Source organism: Berkeleyomyces rouxiae (genome assembly GCF_048999995.1).
Source record: "Berkeleyomyces rouxiae strain 22BRR77 chromosome Unknown BrBRR77_ptg000009l, whole genome shotgun sequence".
In the NCBI taxonomy this organism is placed as follows: domain Eukaryota; kingdom Fungi; phylum Ascomycota; class Sordariomycetes; order Microascales; family Ceratocystidaceae; genus Berkeleyomyces; species Berkeleyomyces rouxiae.
In genome coordinates, this window is record NW_027396499.1 from 1611946 (window position 1) to 1632570 (window position 20625).

General features: G+C 52.0%; 7 protein-coding genes across 7 annotated transcripts; 2 read left to right on the forward strand and 5 right to left on the reverse strand.

Moving 5' to 3' along the window:
- Positions 1-281: 281 nt before the first annotated feature.
- On the reverse strand, positions 282-3323 carry BROUX77_007041 (uncharacterized protein; the record flags this gene model as incomplete). The annotated part of the gene is made up of 2 exons (XM_073752093.1): positions 282-966; positions 1045-3323. The coding sequence occupies 2 exons, from the start codon at positions 3321-3323 to the stop codon at positions 282-284; spliced, it is 2964 nt and encodes a 987-aa protein (XP_073603188.1).
- A 575-nt stretch (positions 3324-3898) lies between these two features.
- On the reverse strand, positions 3899-6507 carry BROUX77_007042 (uncharacterized protein; the record flags this gene model as incomplete). Its single annotated transcript, XM_073752094.1, has 3 exons — positions 3899-6080; positions 6131-6361; positions 6476-6507. The coding sequence occupies 3 exons, from the start codon at positions 6505-6507 to the stop codon at positions 3899-3901; spliced, it is 2445 nt and encodes an 814-aa protein (XP_073603189.1).
- A 349-nt stretch (positions 6508-6856) lies between these two features.
- On the forward strand, positions 6857-8176 carry BROUX77_007043 (uncharacterized protein; the record flags this gene model as incomplete). The annotated part of the gene is made up of 1 exon (XM_073752095.1): positions 6857-8176. One exon carries the CDS (start codon positions 6857-6859, stop codon positions 8174-8176), a length of 1320 nt encoding a protein of 439 aa, XP_073603190.1.
- A 503-nt stretch (positions 8177-8679) lies between these two features.
- BROUX77_007044 (uncharacterized protein) lies at positions 8680-11949 on the forward strand (the record flags this gene model as incomplete). The annotated part of the gene is made up of 1 exon (XM_073752096.1): positions 8680-11949. The coding sequence occupies one exon, from the start codon at positions 8680-8682 to the stop codon at positions 11947-11949; it is 3270 nt and encodes a 1089-aa protein (XP_073603191.1).
- A 68-nt stretch (positions 11950-12017) lies between these two features.
- Positions 12018-13507, reverse strand: BROUX77_007045 (uncharacterized protein; the record flags this gene model as incomplete). Its single annotated transcript, XM_073752097.1, has 2 exons — positions 12018-12118; positions 12403-13507. 2 exons carry the CDS (start codon positions 13505-13507, stop codon positions 12018-12020), a joined length of 1206 nt encoding a protein of 401 aa, XP_073603192.1.
- Positions 13508-14576: 1069 nt separating this feature from the next.
- BROUX77_007046 (uncharacterized protein) lies at positions 14577-19375 on the reverse strand (the record flags this gene model as incomplete). Its single annotated transcript, XM_073752099.1, has 2 exons — positions 14577-17960; positions 18254-19375. The coding sequence occupies 2 exons, from the start codon at positions 19373-19375 to the stop codon at positions 14577-14579; spliced, it is 4506 nt and encodes a 1501-aa protein (XP_073603193.1).
- Positions 19376-19895: 520 nt separating this feature from the next.
- BROUX77_007047 (uncharacterized protein) lies at positions 19896-20625 on the reverse strand (the record flags this gene model as incomplete). Its single annotated transcript, XM_073752100.1, has 1 exon — positions 19896-20625. A coding segment is annotated over one exon (730 nt), but the record flags the coding sequence as incomplete, so codon positions are not given.

The following is a 20625-nucleotide window of genomic DNA, read 5'->3' on the forward strand; positions in this document are numbered from 1 at the left end:
CCACGCTCAAACGCTGTTGACACAAAAGGAACGAGAATAGCAGTCAACTCAGAATAAGCTGCATCAACTGCAGAGTACCGAGTTACCTAATAGCGATGATCTATAGTGTGCAAGCCGGCCACACCCGAGTAGATAAACCGGAGTGACACCTCAAGGTTACACAGACCACCAAGTGGTATAACCGTATCATCATACGTCCTTGGAACATTAGCGTGACACAACGGAAGCGGGGTAAGGTGCCAGGCATAACCCTATGCAATGGCAATGGCAAGAATGGCTATTCATGACACTCCAAGACTCTTTAGTTCGCCTCTCCATTCTTCAAGACACTTTATGACAGCCAACAACTCTTTATCATGGATCTCGTAGTTGACTTCGGCGGGGCTCAGCTTCTTCGAGAAAAATGCAACGGGGCGGAGGCTTCCAGTCTCGTCGACCTGCGACAGCGTACCTCCCAGTGCCCATCCTGAGCAGTCGCACTCTACTATTGTAGGCCGTTCTTCATCCCACATTGCTAGCACGGGGGCTCTCATGAAGTCGTTCTTCAGCTTCTCAAAGGCTTGATTTTCTGTCTTGCTCCACTTCCACGGCTCTTCTTTCTTCGTAAGTCGAACTAGCGGCGCTGCAACTTCGCTGAATAACGGGATAAATTGGCGGTAAAAATTCGCAAAGCCAAGAAAACTGCGGACGCTTTTCACATTCGTCGGAGGCTGCCACTCGCGGATTGCAGCCACTTTAGCGGGATCAACTTTTATCCCCTCTCCGGCCTGGATGATAAAGCCCAGGTACTTCGTCTCGGTCACTGCAAACTCGCACTTGTTCAGGTCTAAACGTAGACCAGCATCGCCCAATCTCTCCAACACAAGGTTCACTTTTCTCATGTGGTCCTTGTGACTTCCGTCGGTGTAAATTAGTACATCGTCAAGGTACGCGGAACAAAAGTCGTCCAAATAGTCGCGGAGCGTGCTGTTGATGTATCGTTGAAACGTGGCGGGTGCTCCGGATAGTCCAAAGGGCGTAACTAGCCACTCGTATAGGCCGAACCTGGTCCGGAAAGCGGTTTTCCATTCGTCGCCTTCTGTGATTCGTATCTTGTGAAACGCGGCGCGGACATCGACCTTGGTAAAATAGCGTGCCTTGGCTAGCGCTCTCAGAGTTTCACTGATTAGCGGCAGCGGGTAACGATCTTTCTCGGTTATGTCGTTCAGTGCTCGATAGTCCACGCAGAATCGCAGACCGCCTCCGGGTTTCCGAACAAACAGGACAGGGGCGCCTCCGGGGGAGCTGCTAGCGCGAATCCATCCCTTGTCTAAGTGGTCTGCTAGCGTCTTGCGCAGAACCAATAATTCATCTCTCGACATGTTGTACAGGGGGCCCCATGGGACCTCTTTGTCTCGTCCTTGTTCGTCTTTCTTCATCTTTATAGCGTGGTCGATGCCTGGTCGGTTGGGCGGTAAATCTCCTTCGCCATCGTCTAGGAAAATCGGTGCTAAATGCTTGAGTTCCTGCGGGAGTCTCTCGGAAATCTGTTCTCTTGTGAGGCGGGCTTTCACTTCGAGGGCCTTGTTGATGTCTTGAATGGAGGCCGAAAACACTTGTAGCTTCTGTTTGCTCTTCCTTCCTCGTCGAATCTCTGCGGCAAAAACTGCTGCCATCACCATGCTTGCTTTGGGGGCGCCAGCGTGCGCTTCACGCCAGCCTTTCTCTCGGACAATAAGTCGGTCTCCTTGATCCTTGAAGGTAATCATTCGCTCTTTCGCGGAGTACACGACGTCGTTCTTCTCCATCCAGGGCTTTCCCAGGATCATGTCGTAGGCTAAATTCGGTATCACGTAACCGTAGACTCTCTCTTTGCGACCGTCGATATCAATGTCGCACACTGCAATTTCTGAAATCCATCTCTTCTTCGTGTCGTTTTCTGCAAGTAGTAGCTCTCTTCTCTTCACGGGGATACGCTGGAGACCCCGTCGCTTGACTAAACCTTCGTCAAATGCTGATGTTACCAAGCATCCAGTGTCGAGCAGTGCGTCACAATAAAAGAAGTTGTTGACGAAAGTCTCGATCAAAAACGGTGTGGAATGCATGTGGTTGACTGCATCAGCATGGACGATGTTGGTGCCGGTTTTCTTCTTGCGTCTTCTCTTCTTTAAACTCAGGGGCCGAAATTCGTCTGGGTCTACTCTTGTGTCCGCATCGTGTGGAACACTCTCGATAATCTCGTCCATCGGCTCTGAAACTTCTGGAATCATTGCATGGTTCATTCTCGCTGGTCGACGACTCGGGGCAAACTTCGGGCAGTCAAGAGACCGGTGGCCCGTGGCAAGGCAACGGAAACAGGCGTTGCCAGACTTTGCTTTCTCTTTTTCATCTGCAGATCTCCAAGGTGCACGGGGTTTGACGGGACGGGTGCGTTGGCATTCATTGCTCGGGAGCGGCGTGTGGAAGGCGTTGACACTCATTGTCACGTGTTCTTCATCATTGTCGGGGTGCGGTTGCTGGTCCACGACGCTCGGGGTTACAACTTTGGCGGACATTGTTTCTGCTTTCGTCTGGCTGTACCACGTCAAAGTCTTCGACGGGTCCTTGGAACTATATCCTGGTAGCGCTTCCACTCGTCCCGCTACTCTCTTTACTTTCTCAACCCATCTTGGGTAGTCGTCGTTGGGGAGGTTTTTGACTGTGAGGTATACCTGAAGTGTCGAGTTTATGGCGGAGTTCAGGTGTAAAATCTTAACGCGGTCGGGCCAGTCCAAACCTCCACATAAGCCAACTTGGTGCTCGAAATCTTGTAGGAAAGACACAAAACTCTGGTGACTTCCCATCTGTATAGCGCAGAGCTTCTGGCCTGCCTTCTGGATCGCGTCCTTGTCTTCAAACTGGTCGTTGATGTGCTGAAGAAAACTCTTCCAATCCCAATTGTGTATGGCGCCATCGGTGAACCATTGTTCTACTCTCGCTTGTTGCTCAGCGTGAATACTCATGAAAATGCTGAGACAAATTGCTTGGGAAGACCCGATGACGTGAGCTGCGATTTGCGCGCGGACCTTCAACTGTTTAAAATATCTGGGGAAGGACAAAAGCTTTCCATCCCACTCTGGCCACGGTGCGTTGTAGCGGTGGTTAATCATCGGTTGTGAAGGTGGTAGGGCAAGTGCAGGCGCGGGAGGAGCCGGGGCTTGTAGTTTCGCGTGGTTCTGTAGTATCATCTGGACTATTGCGAGTTGCTGAGGCGTAAATACTTCTAATCCTGGGGTATTGGTGGGCTGCTCCTGTTGGGAGTCGCGGGGTAGCCCGGACAGAACATCTTCTGTTTTGTCGTTCATCGTTAAAGTATGCTATCTCACGGCAGGCTTCTAAGAGAACATAAGGGGTAATGAAGCTTCCTCACAAGCTTCTAAGACAACAAGGGGTCATGAAGCTTCCTAACAAGCTTCTAAGACAACAAGGGGTAGTGAAGCTTCCTCACAAGCTTCTAAGACAACAAGGGGTAGTGAAGCTTCCTCACAAGCTTCTAAGATAAAAAAAATGGATGTTAAAGATAATATGTGACGGGTTGTCTAAGTACGGAGAAAACTCATAGTTAGGTCCAATGCTGTTTATTATCTTTAACATAGGGAAGAAAAGAAAGAAAAGGAAGAAGAAAATCCAAACTAAAGATGGGGGAACTGGCTCTGCTTTATAGGCGTTCGACAATCCAGTTGTGTGCGCCCCACCAGGGCAACCAGCCCTATGACCCCTGTACAATAAAAGTGGAGCAACACCCGTGCACATAAAAGTGGGTCCCGACCCCTGTGACACAAAAAGTGGGTCGCACCCTGGTCGACTAAAAGTGGGTCCACAAACCCTAACCCGAAAGTGGACCCAACTTCAAATCACACAAAAAGTGGGTCAACATGGATCAGCCCAAAGATGATCCAACATCGGGTCCACGACCCGTAACAGAGCCAGGCCTATAAGTGATGACATAACGGTACTCGCTCAGTTCCATAGCCCACCTCGCTTGCCGTCTGTTCATGGCCGGAATTTGCTTAAGAACGGCTAAATTCCGATGGTCCGTCAATACCAGAACAGGTTTTTCCAGACTTTCAACCATGAATCGCCACGACTTTAGAGACTCCACAATGGCTAACAACTCCTTGTCACCTACGCCGTAGTTACACTGGGCAGGATTCATTTTTTGAGAGAAATAGGCCACGGGGTGTAGTAGAAGCCCCTTGTCAGTCGGGTGGTATTGAGACATGACGGCAGATATTACACGGTCAGACGCGTCTGTTTCAATAACAGTGTCCAACAGGTAATCAAAGTGCTTGAGGATAGGTTCAGAGCAGAAAAGGTCCTTCAGGGTGTGAAATGCTGCCTCACATTCAGAGGACCAGACAAAAGATTGCGTCTTTTTAGTCAACTCGAAGAGAGGTGTGCAGATTCTAGAGAAGTCACGGATGAACCTCCTATAGAAATTGGCAAAACCCAAAAAGGACTGGACTCCCTTAACAGTTCGGGGAGCCTCCCACTCACGGACAGCCGCAACTTTAGCGGGGTCCATCTTCAGAGCATCGGCTGAAATAACAAAGCCAACAAAGGTAGTTTCAGTCTTGTCGAATTCGCATTTTTCACCCTTGACAAACAGACTGGCCTGCGCTAATTTTAGCAGGACTTTGCGCACATGAACATCATGTTCCTCTTGGTTCAGAGAGAACACCAGGATATCATCCAAGTAACAGACACAGAATATGTCCAAATACTCCGACAAGACCTCGCTGACATATTTCTGACACGTGGCAGGAGCATTGGTGAGCCCAAACGGCATCACATTGTACTCAAAAATGCCATATCGAGTTCTGAAAGCTGTCTTGTATTCATCACCTTTCTTGATGCGAATCAAGTGGTACGCGGCTCTCAGATCCAGCTTTGTAAAAATGTTTCCCGTAGCCGCCGTGCGCAGTGATTCATTGATCCGAGGCAGAGGAGTTACGTCTTTGATGGTGATATCATTGACGGCTCGGAAATCAACACAGAATCGTAAACTGCCTGGCTTCCTAGCAAAAAGAATCGGGGAAGCCAGCGGCGAAGAGGAAGAGGAAATAAAGCCTTTAGCAAGCATGCCATCTAGATATTTTTTGACAGCCTGCAACTCGAGTGGAGTCATATCGTACAGCGGGGCCTTGGGGTATTTCGCATCGGGAACGAAGTTAATCGCATGATCAATGTCCCGGTGAGGTGGTAGTTGATCAGCACCTTCTCGAGAGAACAGAGGAAGTAGGTCATGGTATTTCTTCGGGATGCGTTCAAGGAGCCGTGCATGCTCTTGTTCCGGAGTTAGGTCCTCCTGATTGAGATAATCCAGGACTTCCTGAGCGGTGACACGATAAATCTGTAGTTTCTCAGCTTTGGCAAAGCGATGCAAAGCCTGAGACGACACCGTCACACAGGAACAAGACACAGCTGACGATTGTGCAATAAAAGAAGGAAGGGGTGAAGTGGCTGAAGCAGGAGCAGATCCCTCAATCTGACTGCCAGCGGTAGAAGCAATATTTTTGTCGTTTTTTGTATAAGAAAAATCAAACGAAGCGCCAGAATCAGTAGAAGCAGTCGAAACAGAAGAAGAAGAAGAAGAAGAATCAGAAGCTGCCACAGCATTGCCATCGGCGGTAGAAGTAACCGATATCTTGAGCGTATTGGAAGGCCAAGAAATTTCCGGGTTATGGGCGTCGAGCCAGCATTTCCCCAGGATGATGTGGTAGCCCCCAAGCTTCGTGATTTGAAAAACCAAAGTTTCTGAATAATTAGGAAAAGAGAGGGACAAAGGAACTTGGTGGGTCACTTTACCCGCAGCAGTTTCACTACCATCAACAACATGGAGCGACTCGGCTCTGGCCTTGAGAACAGTAGGAATCTGATGCCTTGCTATAAATTCAGAATCCACAAAACAAGTTGTTGATCCCGAATCCACCATAGCGTAGGCCTCAATGGAATTATTCACTGTCACAGGAATAACCAGAGGGGGAGAGTTACCATAATCGATAGCATTATCAAGAGAACAAGTGCTGATTCTCAAGAGACCCTCATCAGCAGCGTCAGGGCTAGCCAGGACCAGAGGGGAATGGGTCGGTAGCCCTTCTAGTTTTTTGACGCATCAGGCGCAGGGGCCGTCGAGGGAGCCCGGGTAGAAGTGGAGGGAGAAGGGACAGTAGCTGTTACGGGTTGAGAACCCGTGGTTGGATCAGACAGAGCTGATCCAGTGCTTTCGAATGCAGGTCGTTTCACCGAATTTGGACAAGGTTTCGGATGAACTTCGGCAACTCTTCGGAGGCTTCGGAGAGCTCGGACCGGGTCGGACTTGAGGTCCGTGGGTAGGATTCGCCTAATCCGGCAGGATGCAAAAAGGTCCGAAGTGTTCCGAGGGAAACTGAGGGATTCCGACGGGATCGGAGTTAACCTCGAGTTATCGCCGAAAACTCGGACATAAGGAGCTCACGGAGGGATATTGAGCCGATCGGGAACTTGCATTTGTAAGCACAAAAATGTCTATATAGTAGACCCAAATCCGCTGTTTAGTTTAGTCTTTCTTCTACCTTTTTCTCTCCATCAAAAGATAATAAACAGCATTCTGGTCATAACTGCAAGACTCTCTTGTACTTAGTGAACCGCTCACATATTATCTTTTGATCCTTTATTGTTTCTTAGAAGTTTGTGAGGAAACTTCATTGCCCCCTATTGTTTCTTAGAAGTTTGTGAGGAAACTTCATTGCCCCCTATTGTTTCTTAGAAGTTTGTGAGGAAACTTCATCACCCCCTATTGTTTCTTAGAAGTTTGTGAGGAAACTTCATCACCCTCCTACCGTGCCATACTTGACGAATGAAGTACGGCATCACATCAAGCCCCCGCAGTACAAGCCCCGTACAGCCACCCTCGCCCTCATTCTGGTCCGCATCCGAAGACAACGCGTCCCCTATACGCCGTCGAGCCAGAATGAGTAACGACAAGATGGAAGATGTTCTGGCTGGACTTGCGCTTGACCAGCCTGGCCCCTCCCGGCAACAAGCCGAGGCGCCCCCACAGCAGAGTTCAGACACCCCAGGATTGGAGGTGTTCACCCCGGAGCAACTAAGAGTGATCCAGATGTTGCTACGAAGCCAAGTCCTGTTACAGGCAACCGCCCCCCCGGCACCTGCACCTGCCCCGGTAGCCCCTACCCCGGCGCCAGTACGTACCCCGGGCCCCTTCGCCCCGATGATCGACCATCGGTACAACGCAAAATGGCCGGAGTGGGACGGAAAGACAGCGTCGTTCCCGCGATTCTTCAAACAGTTGAAGGCCCGAGCTCAGATCGAATCACAAGTCGTTGGCTCCTCCCAGGCAATTTGCCTAAGTGTTTTCATGGCCATTCCCACAGAGCAACAGGCCAGAGTTGAACAGTGGTTCACTGACGGAGCCACTCATGGTTGGGATTGGGACGCCTACCTTGGCCATATCCATGACCAATTCGAAGACAAGGAGGCTATTCAGAAGGCGGGTCAAAAGCTTTTGACCATGCAGATGGGAAACCATCAGAGTTTTATATCGTTCTTGCAGGATTTCGAGCATCAAGTTGGCCTTTGTGGAGGTTTAGATTGGCCAGACCGTGTGAAGATCATGTACCTGAATTCCGCTATCAACCAAACGTTACAGGTACACCTCACGGCAAAAAACCTCCCCAACGATGATTACCCGCGTTGGGTTGAGAAGGTGAAGATGGTGGCTGGCCGAGTGGAAGCGTTGCCAGGATACCGGTCGAAGGACACGTCCAAGACCTCGACGTGGTACGCGAAAACTAGAGGTGGAGCAAGGTTCGCCGAAGTGGTGACCCCAAGTGTCGCAAATCAGCAGACGCGAATCGACAACGACGGAGACACCATGATGACAGGTGTCAACGCCCTCCAAGGCCGCGCCTCGAACAACTATGGACAACGCCCCCGAAAGTCCCGCGCCCCTTGGAGAACCCCGGCGGAGATAGAAACCGCTAGATCCAGCAACGCTTGTTTCCGCTGTCTTGCCAAGGGCCACCGATCCTTCGAATGCCCCAAGTTTGCCCCGGCCCGTGCGCCCGCAAGAGTGAACCGCACGACAATCCAACAAGCCCCCGAATCGATGGATGATGTGGCCGATGACCTTTCCGACGACGAGGAAAAAGAGTAGACTCTGGGAAAAGTCGCCCCCAGGGTCATAAGAAGAAGAGCCCCAACAATTGCGATGTTCCGCTCGATGTATTTAAAGATTTACACTCCACTCCGTTCCTAATTGAAGCATTTATTAACAATTCCTTTTACTGTGATGCTTTATTTGACAGTGGATGCCTTGTAACATCGGCGTTCAACGAGACTTTGGTGAGAAAGAAAGGGCTCCAGCGCATCCCGATAAGAAGACGGGAACTCAAGTTAGCCGAAAACGACGAAAAAAAAAGATGGATCTCAGAGATGGCGTTCTGCGATCTAGATATTGACGGCCGGACAGAAAGAATTTTCGGGTACGTCATCCCGAACCTAGCATACGACATGATTTTGGGAAAACCCTGGATGGAAAGGAATGACGTTGTCTACCTGGCGAAAGAACGAGTCATACGCCTCGGAAGCGAAGAAGATGCCCAAGTTGTGAGAGAAAAAGGATGGCTCGACGCCCATATAACAACCACAAAAGCGAGCATGGTGATGGCATCCGTCTTTGCTGCAGAAATCCGGCGCAGCAAGAAAAAGAATGAAGACATAGAGGTTTTTGCTGCCACCATCGAAGACATCAACAAGGCATTGCAAGTAAAACCTCGTGTTACCCTACAAGAGATCGACAAACGACTGCCTAGCGAACTCAAACACTTGGCAGAAGTGTTTTTAGACGACGAAAAGGACGACCAACCCCCGAACCGCCCCGGAATAGACCACGCTATCAACCTGACGAAAGACAAACAAGGGCGAGAGAACGAAGTCCCGTGGGGTCCCTTGTACAGCATGTCCCGCGACGAGCTGTTAGTCTTACGGAAAACCCTCTCGGACCATCTGGACAGGAATTGGATTCGAGCCAGCAGCTCTCCCGGCGGCGCGCCTGTTCTTTTCGCACGTAAGCCTGGAGGAGGGTTGCGCTTTTGCGTTGACTACCGCGGCATTAACGCCATTACTGAAAAAGACCGATACCCGCTTCCTTTGATCAGTGAGACACTACGAGCGTTGTCTAAGGCGAAGTACTTCACAAAGGTCGATGTTCGTGCCGCTTTCCACAAGATTCGCATAAAAGAGGGAGATGAATGGAAAACGGCCTTCCGCACACGTTTTGGACTTTTTGAATGGCTGGTGACGCCTTTTGGACTCACCGGAGCCCCTGCAACCTTTCAACGGTATATCAATTCAACCCTGCAAGAATATTTGGACGACTTCTGCTCCGCGTATATTGACGACGTCCTGATTTACACCGACGGCACCTACGCAGACCACATGGAAAAAGTTAACCTCGTCATCAAGAAATTGGGAAATGCAGGTCTCCGTTTAGACATCGACAAGTGCGAATTCGCAGTTTTTGAAACAAAGTACCTAGGTTTCATCATCCAAGCAGGCAAAGGTGTCAAAGTCGACCCAGCAAAGGTCGCTGCCATACGAGAATGGACACCACCCACCAATGTCAAGGGCGTTCGAAGTTTTATAGGATTCGCAAATTTTTACCGCCAGTTTATCGATTCCTTCAGCGACGTGGCGGCTCCACTAGTCAGGCTAACGAAGAAAGGCACCGCATGGACCTGGGGCCCAGTCGAAGAACGAGCTTTCGAGACGCTGAAGAACCTTTTTATTACCGCCCCGGTTCTGGCGATGTGGGACGAAGACAGGAAGACGATCGTGGAATGCGACTGTTCTGGATGGGCCCTGGGAGGAACTCTATCCCAAGTGGACGACGAAGGCGAACTGCGCCCAGTAGCATTCTTTTCCAAGAAGCTGTCCCCTGCCGAGGTCAACTATGAGATTCACGACAAAGAGCTCCTGGCAGTTGTGAAGTGCTTGGAAGAGTGGAGGGGCGAATTGAAGAGTCTTGGCGCCCCCTTCAAAATATTGACCGACCACAAGAACCTGCAATACTTTATGACGACACGGAAACTTTCAGAGCGGCAGGTTCGGTGGTCCCAGAAGCTTTCAGAATACGACTTCCAGCTTGAGTTCCGATCAGGAAGCAAAAGTGGTAAACCCGACGCCCTGAGCAGACGAGAACAAGACATTCCTCAAGGCGAAGACGACGACAGGTTAAAATCTCGGATCATGAGACTTGTCAAGGACCATTGGGTGTCACCAGATGCAGCAGTAATGATGACCCCGGCCCACGTTACCCAACCCGCGGACCGGATCCCTAACGGTGCGCAGCTTTTCGCGCAACTCCACCTGCAGGAACTATGGGATACAGCTAAGACGAAGGATTCGGATATTGCACTCATGTACCAAGCGTTGGCCAGTGGCGAACGAAGTTTTCCTCCTACCATCTCGAGAAAAGTCACGATCTCTATAGCGGAATGCGAGTTCGACGAGCGCGGCGCTCTAGTATATCGGCACAAACTGTTCGTGCCTGACTGGGAACCATTGCGAACTGCGCTGATCCAGAAAACACACGACTCACATGTCACAGGACACCCAGGTCGAGACGGCACGCTTGCGATTCTGTCCCGGGAATTCTTTTGGCCTGGCATTTCAAGAGAGGTGCGCCAATTCTGCGCCAATTGTGACGTGTGTGGACGATCCAAAGTATGGCGAGAAAGAAAGAAGGGACTCTTACGACCACTGCCTATCCCTGAACGACCACACTCGGAACTCGGTATCGATTTTATGACGGAACTACCTGCACGAAAGACTGGCGACCCACGATACTTGATGGTCATTGTGGACCGACTTACTGGAGCTGTCAGCTTGGAGGCCATGACAACTATGGCAGCCGAAAAGTGTGCAGAGCGGTTCGTACACTGCCACTGGAAACACCACGGCTTCCCTCACGCCTTAACATCAGACCGTGGAAGCAATTGGACGAGCGAATTTTGGACCAAGTTGTGCGAACTGACAGGGATCGAACAGAGACTGTCAACTGCCTTCCACCCAGAAACCGACGGAGCGACAGAAAGGATGAACCAGGAAGTGTTGGCCTACCTACGAGCATTCATTACTTATTCACAATACGACTGGCCCGACCTGCTACCATCCGCTATGTTAGCAATCAACAACCGAAACACTTCGACAGGAATGAGCCCCTTTTTCCTCACGCACGGCTACCATGTCAGTCCAATTCAGCAGGTCATCGCCGATCAGGCTCTTCACGGAGTTTTGGAGGCCACAGATGCGGAGAAGTTCGTTCAAAAGCTACGCGAAGGTTGGGAACTGGCACAAGCAGCAATGGCCACCCGTCAACAGGAAATGGAAGACCAGGCAAACAGATCACGTGGTGCCCAGGAACGCTTCGAAGTGGGTGACCTTGTATGGTTAAAACTCAAAAATATCAGCACTCCGCAACTGTTGAAGAAGCTTGCTTGGGCCAATGCCAAGTACCGCGTCACGAAAGTGGTTTCTCCCCATGTGGTCGAGCTTGATGTACCAACAAACATCCATCCCCGCTTCCATGTCGACCTCCTTAAACGAGCACCGAACAACCCGTTGCCCTCCCAAGAAACAGACGATGCCCAGCCTCCACACATTGAAGAGAACGACTACGGCGAGCCTGAATTTTTAGTCGAACAAATCCTGAGAAGTCGACGAAGACGCATTGGAAGGGGATTTCGAAGAGAACTACTCGTTAAATGGGTTGGATACGCAGAGCCCGATTGGAGACCACGAGCCGATTTTGAGGAGACTGAAGCACTGGACGCCTTTGAAGCGAAGTTTGGAGACGACGATGACGTTGGTGAACCAGAAGCCGGTGCGAGGACAGGGCCGCCCACACAGAGGAGAAGAGGGGGGTAATGTTACGGGTTGAGAACCCGTGGTTGGATCAGACAGAGCTGATCCAGTGCTTTCGAATGCAGGTCGTTTCACCGAATTTGGACAAGGTTTCGGATGAACTTCGGCAACTCTTCGGAGGCTTCGGAGAGCTCGGACCGGGTCGGACTTGAGGTCCGTGGGTAGGATTCGCCTAATCCGGCAGGATGCAAAAAGGTCCGAAGTGTTCCGAGGGAAACTGAGGGATTCCGACGGGATCGGAGTTAACCTCGAGTTATCGCCGAAAACTCGGACATAAGGAGCTCACGGAGGGATATTGAGCCGATCGGGAACTTGCATTTGTAAGCACAAAAATGTCTATATAGTAGACCCAAATCCGCTGTTTAGTTTAGTCTTTCTTCTACCTTTTTCTCTCCATCAAAAGATAATAAACAGCATTCTGGTCATAACTGCAAGACTCTCTTGTACTTAGTGAACCGCTCACAGTAGCTGCGCGAAGAGCAAGGTTGTTTTTGGGGCAAGCCTTTAGCATGTGGTCCTTTGCGCCACACTTCCAACAAACACCCTTTGCCATTTTGCCGTCAGCAGTCTTACGGAAGGGTAGACCGTTGGCATCGGGACCTGCAGGGGTACCCTTAGCTGGCTTGGTGTTGGGGACAGCTTTTTGGGCGCCAGCATTTCTCGAACGAGAATCTTGCTGAAAGGGGACCACACCAGGAGGCGGTTGGATTTTCCCGTTGTTTCCCCGGGTTCGGTTGTTGATCGTATTGTCCAGCGTGTTGCAGAAATTAGCGAACTGATCAAGCGTTCCCTTAGGGGCAGGATAGGTGTTCCAAGCCAGAGCGTCCTGTATGTGGGGCTTGAGGCCTCGCTGAAATAGTGCAATGGTGAAATCAGCGTCGGCCCAACCGAGTTTCTTCAACAGCGTTGTAAAAGCAGAGTGATAGGCAGTACAAGTACCTGTCTGCTTTAAGTCGAAGATCTGCTGGGTCGCAGTCATGCGCCAGTCAGGGTCATCGAAAGCCTCAGCTAACGATTTCATAAAATCGTCGTACGTTTCAAAGTTCATGTGTCCAGTGGCCGGGTCCATCCGAGGCATGGCCCAATCCAGAGCGCCATCTCTAAGGTAGGAGAAGGCAGTCATCAGCTTGCGCTGCTCCGTGCGGTGGTGCTTGGGTGCAGCAGCAAATTTGACCGCAAGTTGCCTCTGGAACGCCTGGAAGCCTTGCTGATTGCCATCATAGGGCACGACATCAAGATGCTTGTCGGCCTCTTTCAACGGATCGGCATCCTCTTCCCGTTTGACTCGGGGAAGAGACTCAAGGGAGTTGAAGCGGGCTTCAGCGCCAGCCTGGAACGCAGCCCAGTAAACCTGAGCCGCATCAGGAACAGAGCCAACGGGGATGGGCGGGGCACCATCGTCGGTGCGCAGACCAGACATGTAAGCCGCCACAATAGCCATTTTGATCTCAGCACTGAACTCCCTAGGAAGGGCACCGAGATGCCAGTTCTCAGGAGTTCGGTCAGGAATCGACAGGAGGAACGTATTGAGATGCTCGATCATTTCGCGAGTGAGGGCCATTGCGAGTTGAAACGTAATAGAGAGGGAAAAATAAATGAGGAGAGAAAAAAGTGCCAAAGAGAGCCAAAGTTGTAATAGCGTCGGGTCTTCAAATGAAGCTTAACAAAATATTACGGATAGGGCCCGAAGAAAGGATTAGGGTTCCGGGTACAGCCAACGACTCGGGACAATGATAGGTTCCTGAGGTGGACAGTCGGGCCTGTGGAGGAAGACGTCAGTTAGACAGAGTGCTAAGACGTATGGTCGGTTGAGATGAAGAGGCAACACACAACTTAGATGGCTATTCTGAGAATAGAGCGGCACAAAGAGGAAGGAGGAGGAACAATCACACACTTCAAAGAAGAAGAAAGGTTGAACTGCAAAGAAAGCAAGAACAGAATGGTATAAAGAAGAAGAAGACGGTAAGCAAGTGCATGTGATTGTTAAGCTTGGAGAACAAGAGTAAACCTGATCAACTCAGTGTAAGGGGCCAAGTCGTAAAAGGACGTAGAAGGGCAGAAACAGATATATTGCGATGGAGAGAAGAAGAAAGAACTAACTAAAACTAGGAGAGAGCAGCAGCTCTTTATACTGCCTGGGTAGAACAACTGAGGCCTACCTGATTGACCCAAACGTGGTGAGTCATCGGGCGTTCGGATCAAGGCCGGTTGGGCCACTTGTATTCGGACCGTCAGTAGTCGGGCCTTTGCGGACTCGGACCACCGACACTCGAACCACCGTTGCTCAAGCCACACCGGCTTCAACTCGGGCAATCAGGCAAAGCCTTGACCCGGGTCTCCCAGACCCTAACATCAGCCTCCTTCTCTTTCTTCCCATCCTCCCATGGCCGTGTAACACAAAAAAAGAAAACAACAGGAAGGTGGACACCAACTGAAAACAACAAAGGGAATAGCAAACAACAAGCAACTAATCATCGGTAAACGACAACAGAACGAACAAGGAGTGGAACAGACAGTGGAGAAACAAAAAAAATGTCAAAGGAAAGGGAAATAGACCCTGTGCAACAACCGTGGAACTCGCAGCTCCTTCAATCAAACTTCGGACTCAAGCAGTCCTCTCGCCACGGCACTCACACCTCAACGTCGGCAGTCTCCTGCGCTCGCAAGAATTCTTCTAAAGCAGCCGTTTCTTCCAGCGCCTCTGTAGGTTCCCAAGTGGGATCTCGCCAACCAACCCATTTCACCAAGTACTGGGCTGGTTCGTCTCTCGTGGCTGGCCGGTGTTCCAGGATCTTCTCGACTTCGTATTCCTCAAAGCCATCGATCTCGACTGGTCCGGGGCTCGATACGTGCGGGTCTTGTGAGGGCCAAGGGTCGTTCGGGTGGTATTTCAATCTGTCGGCATGAAACACGTCGTGTCCTCTGGCACCCTTCAGGTCAAGACGGTAGCTGTGGGAGCCTACAGCCTCTAAGACCTGGAGCTTCTGGTATCTTGGCCGGAGTCGCTTGCCTGGGCCTTCTTGCTGCACAGTATGGGAGCTTTTTGCCAACCAAACCCAGTCGCCGGGCTGGAAACGTCGATGTGGTTGTCTGTGTCTGTTCGACTGTTCCTCCATAGCAGACTTGGCGGCGCTGAGAGAGGCTTTGGCCCAATCCGTGTGGTCTGCCAAGCTCTTCAGGATTCTTGTTGCTTGAGCTATGGGACTCGTGTTGGCTGCAACGGGGGCTGCTAGGGGGGCAATGGCGTCGGGCTGCAGCTCAACCAAGTCAGGACTATAGCCGTGGGACAACGTGAACGGGGACGTCTCTGTTGAAGCCGCTGGGGCTGCGTTCAGGGCAAACTCCACAATTGGCAGGCAGTCTAGCCAGTCTGAGCGGTCGTGTAGGAGTTTGGCCATCTTTGTCTTCACCTCAGCATTTGTCCTCTCAGTGGCCCCGTTGGTCTGTGGGTGGTAAGCGGTGGACAGACGACGATCGATCTTCAGGGTGGTACAGAGTCGTTTCCAGAACATGTTGGCAAATTGGCGGTCAGAAGCAATGCTGTTAGGAAGACCATGGCGAGGGTAGTAGACTTCCAAGAAACGGCTGGCAAGATACTCGATATCCAGGCTGCGGCAGGCTATAAGGATGACACCCTTGGACAGATGGTCCACCACCGTCATGACGTGCTTGTAGACTTTTCCTTCCTTCTTGCACGGCGGGAGAGGGCCAATCAGATCTATGCCAATGTCACGCCAGATGCGGTCAGGTACCGGAAGGGGCTTCAGGAGACCTTGCTTGAGCTGGCGCATGACGTTCGTGCTACCGCAGATTTCGCAGTTGCGGCAGAACCGTTTGACATCCGCTGTGTAGTGCGGCCAGAAGTAAGTCTTGGAAACTTCCTGACACATGATTCTTTGGCCGGGGTGGACTAGTGTCACGGAATCGTGAATCTCTTGTAGCAAGGCTGTCCTCAGAGGTTCCCACTGGGGTACCCACAATCTTGATCTGTATCGCAGTCGACCTTCGGAGTCCAATGAGCATTCGGACAGTGACACTCGCCAATTAGTCTTCAAGCTGTCTGGCCATTTGGGCGCCTGAGAGGCAACCACTGCGCATGCTGCCGCATAGTCAGAGTCGGCTGACAATGCTTGTTCCCACAGTGTACTGAGGGCTTCCTTACGGAACGGGGATGGCAGTGTAACGCGAGCAGGTCTGACTTTCAGGGCACCGTCGGGCAAACACTGGAGGAGCTGTTGGTTGCGAGCTTGTAGGCGGGGATCATCGGGACCTGAAGGCATGTGAAGACGGGAGAGAGCATCGGGCAGTGGGGACAGTTTCCCGGGACGGTGTTCCAGTGTTAGGTCAAACTCGCTTAGCAGGTTAGCCCAACGAGCTTGCCTCTCTGTTAACTGTTGCGCAGAGGTAAAATGCAACAAGTTCTTGTGGTCTGTTAACACTCGGATGGGTCCCTGGGCGCCACGTAACTCTCCTCTCCACTCTTTCAGGGCTCGGACAATTGCCAACATTTCTTTGTCATGGATCTCATAGTTGGACTCGGCAGGAGACAGCTTCTGGCTGATGTAGGCACATGGAAACAGGCCATCTGGATGCTGCTGCAATAGGACAGCTCCAGTGCTGTAGCCTGAAGAGTCAGCTTCGACAGTTGTTGGCAGAGAGTGGTCGAAGAGGCGCAAGACGGGCGAAGCACAGAAGAGATCTTTGAGTGACGAGAAGGCAGCTTGGCATTCTGGAGACCAGACGAAGGGAACTAGGTGACCAGTCAGTGAAGTGAGAGGGACGGCTACTTCGGCAAAGTTCTTGATGAACGGGCGGTAAAAATTGGCAAATCCTAGGAAGCCACGGAGCTCTTTCTTGGAACTGGGTACGGGCCAGTCTTTCACTGCTTGCACCTTGGCAGGATCCATTGTTGCTTTTCCAGGCTTGATGATGTAGCCCAGGTACTTGACTTCTTGTACACCGAACTCGCACTTGTCGATGTCAACCGTCAGTCCGGCCTTCACGAGCTTGGCTAGGACGTGGTTAACTTGTTCCTTGTGCTCGTCGAGGGAGCCATCGGTGTACACTAGGATGTCATCAACGTAAGCAGAACAAAACAGGTCGAGGTACTCTTGCAATACGGAATTCAGGAAGCGTTGGAATTGGGCAGGAGCATTGGACAAACCAAACGGCATCACGTTCCATTCAAAGGAGCCCAGGCGCGTACGGAAAGCGGTCTTCCATTCGTGGCCTGGCTCGATACGGATATTATGGAACGCTGCAACGACGTCAAGCTTAGTGAACCACTTTGAACGGCTGATTTGGCGTAGTGTTTCCTTGAAGTTGGGTAACGGGTATCTATCCTTCTTCATCAGCTTGTTCAACAGACGGTAGTCCACGCAGAATCTAAGTCCACCGCCAGGTTTCTTGACGAACAGGATGGGGGCAGCAGCAGTGGAACTACTCATTCGAATGAACTTCTTGTTCAGTAGGTTCAGTAACGTTTGGCGCAGTACTATCAACTCATCGTGGGAAAGGCTGTACAGTGGTCCCCAGGGAGCTTCCGAGTCAGGGACAGTTAGATGAATCTCGTGGTTCATCCCGGGACGCAGCGGCGGGAGGCGGCGCGTGTAGAGTGCTTCTGGGTCAAAAGCAACAACATTCTGTGGGTCTATCCAACTGGGAACCTTTTCCTTCCAGTCATCTGTAACAGGCTCGTTCTCTCGGGCCAACTTTTCCAATGCTTTGTTGATATCCTGTATGCTCGCAGCAAAGACCTTCAAGTCCTGGTGCAAGATCTTGCTGACACGTGCAGCTTTCAATTCCGTAGGGGTGTCCAAGTTCCGAATGGTCGAAACAGAGCGAGGGACGGAGAAGTGGGGGAGCACCAAACGGTGCCGGTTGCAGTCTATTAGGGCGTTGTGGTGGCTCAGCCACGGGTATCCAATAAGAAGTTCGTCATCATAAATGTCGGGTACGACAAGGGCAAGGACTTCTTCCCGGAGGCCGCCGAGATCCAGCTCGAAGCGGGCAGCCTGAGTGGCCACAGAAGAAGGTTGGTCATTAAAAGGTTTTAGGGAAAGGGAAGTTTGCAGCGCAGAACAAGGTAGTTTCAATCGTTTCACGAGGGCCTGGGATATGATCAAGGAGACTGTATTTCCGGTATCGACTAAAGCTACTGAGTTGTGAGAGCCGTTGATTACAACGTCAACAGATAAGGAGCCTCTCACAAGCAAAGGGGACGTTCCCTTCTTGTTCTTACCCCTCCGGGGGCGACTGTCACCGGAGGGTCTCAGTTTTCCGACTGAGCAGTGGGCAACTGTACGACACCGAAATCGGCATCCAGGTCATCGTCTAGCTGCGGCGGCGTGGGCACGTGTACACCGCGGACACGGGCAGGAGGCGCGTTCCGGTTGGGAGGCACATCGTAGGGGCATTCCCGTACAAAGTGACCTGAGGCGCCACAGCGGATGCAGAGGCCAGCGCGACGACGTCTCTCTCGTTCCTCTTCACTCGCCCAGCGGGCAGTGCGGCGGGCAGCAGGCGTACGGGTAGGCTGGGGGGCAACGCGACGGGTTCGTTCCCAGTCCATGGCGTCGGGATGGCGGTGGGCAGCGGGGGCGGACGGGTAATAACCGGAGCGGCGGCCAGAAGTCGACTCGGCATCGAGCTTACGCTGCCGCAGTTCCTCGGCAGCTAACACGACCCGGTCTAAGTACTCCGAGAAGACCCGGGGAGGGAACGAGTTCGCCACGTATTCCCGAATGGGCGTGTCGAGGCTGTCCTTCAGCCACCTAATCTTCTGTGAGTCCGCCGCGTCCAGAGCTTTGGCGCGGGTCAGCAGGTCCTCAAACTCCGGCAGATGGACCTCGATCCTTCTGCCTCTCTGCTTTAACCGCGAGAGCTGGTCTTGTGCCTTATCTACGGCAACTTTGTCCTCAAACGCTCCCTGCAGCTCTTGAAGGAACCGGTCGCAGGAAACGGGGCCGTCGTCTGTTAGTCGGGTCTTGATTGACCGCATGCGGCTGCGGGCCAAACCCTCGGCCTGGGCATAGATCGAGACGATGAAGTCTCGGTCGGCCACATGGCCACGCTCGCAGTGCCATATTTCCAGGACCTGGTCGAACCAGGCGTCAAATTCCTCGGGCTCGGTGGAACTCAGCGAGGGAATCTTGTAGCGCAGTTTTGCGCGACCATTCTCGTTACCAGTCGCTGAGGCGGCGGCGGCAGCAGCAGCGGTGGCGGTAGCAAGCGCTGCTTGGGAGGCTTGGGTTTGGGCGGCTGCCTGCTGGGCGGCTTCGCTCTGGTTCTCCAGCATAGCCAGCATCTTGGCAAACTTGCTCTCCAGCTTGGCGAACCGTTGAGCATATTTGTCCTCAGTGCTGTCGACACTGGGGACAGGGGAGCTTGCGTAAGCGGCCCGCATGTCGTCGATGGTGCGGCCACTCATGTTGAGAGTTTGTGTAACAGTAAAAAATAATGTGTGATGAAGATTGATAACGGGTTTGGGGAAAATAAACGATAAGACTGTTGAGAACTGTAGGGGCAATGCAATCTGTAAAAGCTGTATCTGTACCTGTGGCTGTAAAGAACTGTAGAACTGTAGAACTGTAGGGCTGTAGCGAAAAAGAAGATCGCAATATGATGTAAGGGGCCAAGTCGTAAAAGGACGTAGAAGGGCAGAAACAGATATATTGCGATGGAGAGAAGAAGAAAGAACTAACTAAAACTAGGAGAGAGCAGCAGCTCTTTATACTGCCTGGGTAGAACAACTGAGGCCTACCTGATTGACCCAAACGTGGTGAGTCATCGGGCGTTCGGATCAAGGCCGGTTGGGCCACTTGTATTCGGACCGTCAGTAGTCGGGCCTTTGCGGACTCGGACCACCGACACTCGAACCACCGTTGCTCAAGCCACACCGGCTTCAACTCGGGCAATCAGGCAAAGCCTTGACCCGGGTCTCCCAGACCCTAACAAGCGGTGCGATTGTTCAGGGCGACCTGGGCTTGGGGGAGAAGTGCAGCCCAGTCGTCTTGCAGGAAAACAGTGAAGGCACGGAGGTAGGTCTCGATCTCCTGGTTGGAGCGCTCTTGGGCGCCGTCGGTCTCGGGATGGAACGCAGTGGAGAGGCGGCGGGTGATGGAGAGCTGGCGACAGACTTCTGTCCAGAATAAACCGGTGAACTGGGGACCTCGGTCGGACGTGATGGCGCGGGGTAGACCATGGTGGGCAAAGACGTGTGTGATGAAGGCTCTGGCTACGTCAGAGGCAGTATACGATTTCAGCGGTATCAAGATTTTACTCTTTGACAGCCGGTCTGTAATACCTAAGATAGTAGTGCAGCCTTCGGACTCAGGGAGACCGACGATGAAATCCATGGCGAGTTCTTGCCAGGCACGGTCCGGGACGGGCAGGGGCTTCAGGAGGCCACGCTTCTGGTCGCGCCAAATCTTGCTTTTACCGCAAGTGTCGCAATTACCAACGAAGCGGCGGACATCGTCAGAGAGGCCAGGCCAAGCGTAGGAGCGGCTGACTAGATCACGGGTTGCTGATCCTCCAGGGTGACCGGTGAGCGTGGAGTCGTGGACTTGCTGGATGATACGAGTGCGGAGGGGCTCGTAGTACGGGATCCACAGGCGGTCACGCCAGAGGAGACGGGTGGCGGAGTCGAGAGTACACTCGCTGATCTGCCAAGGAAGG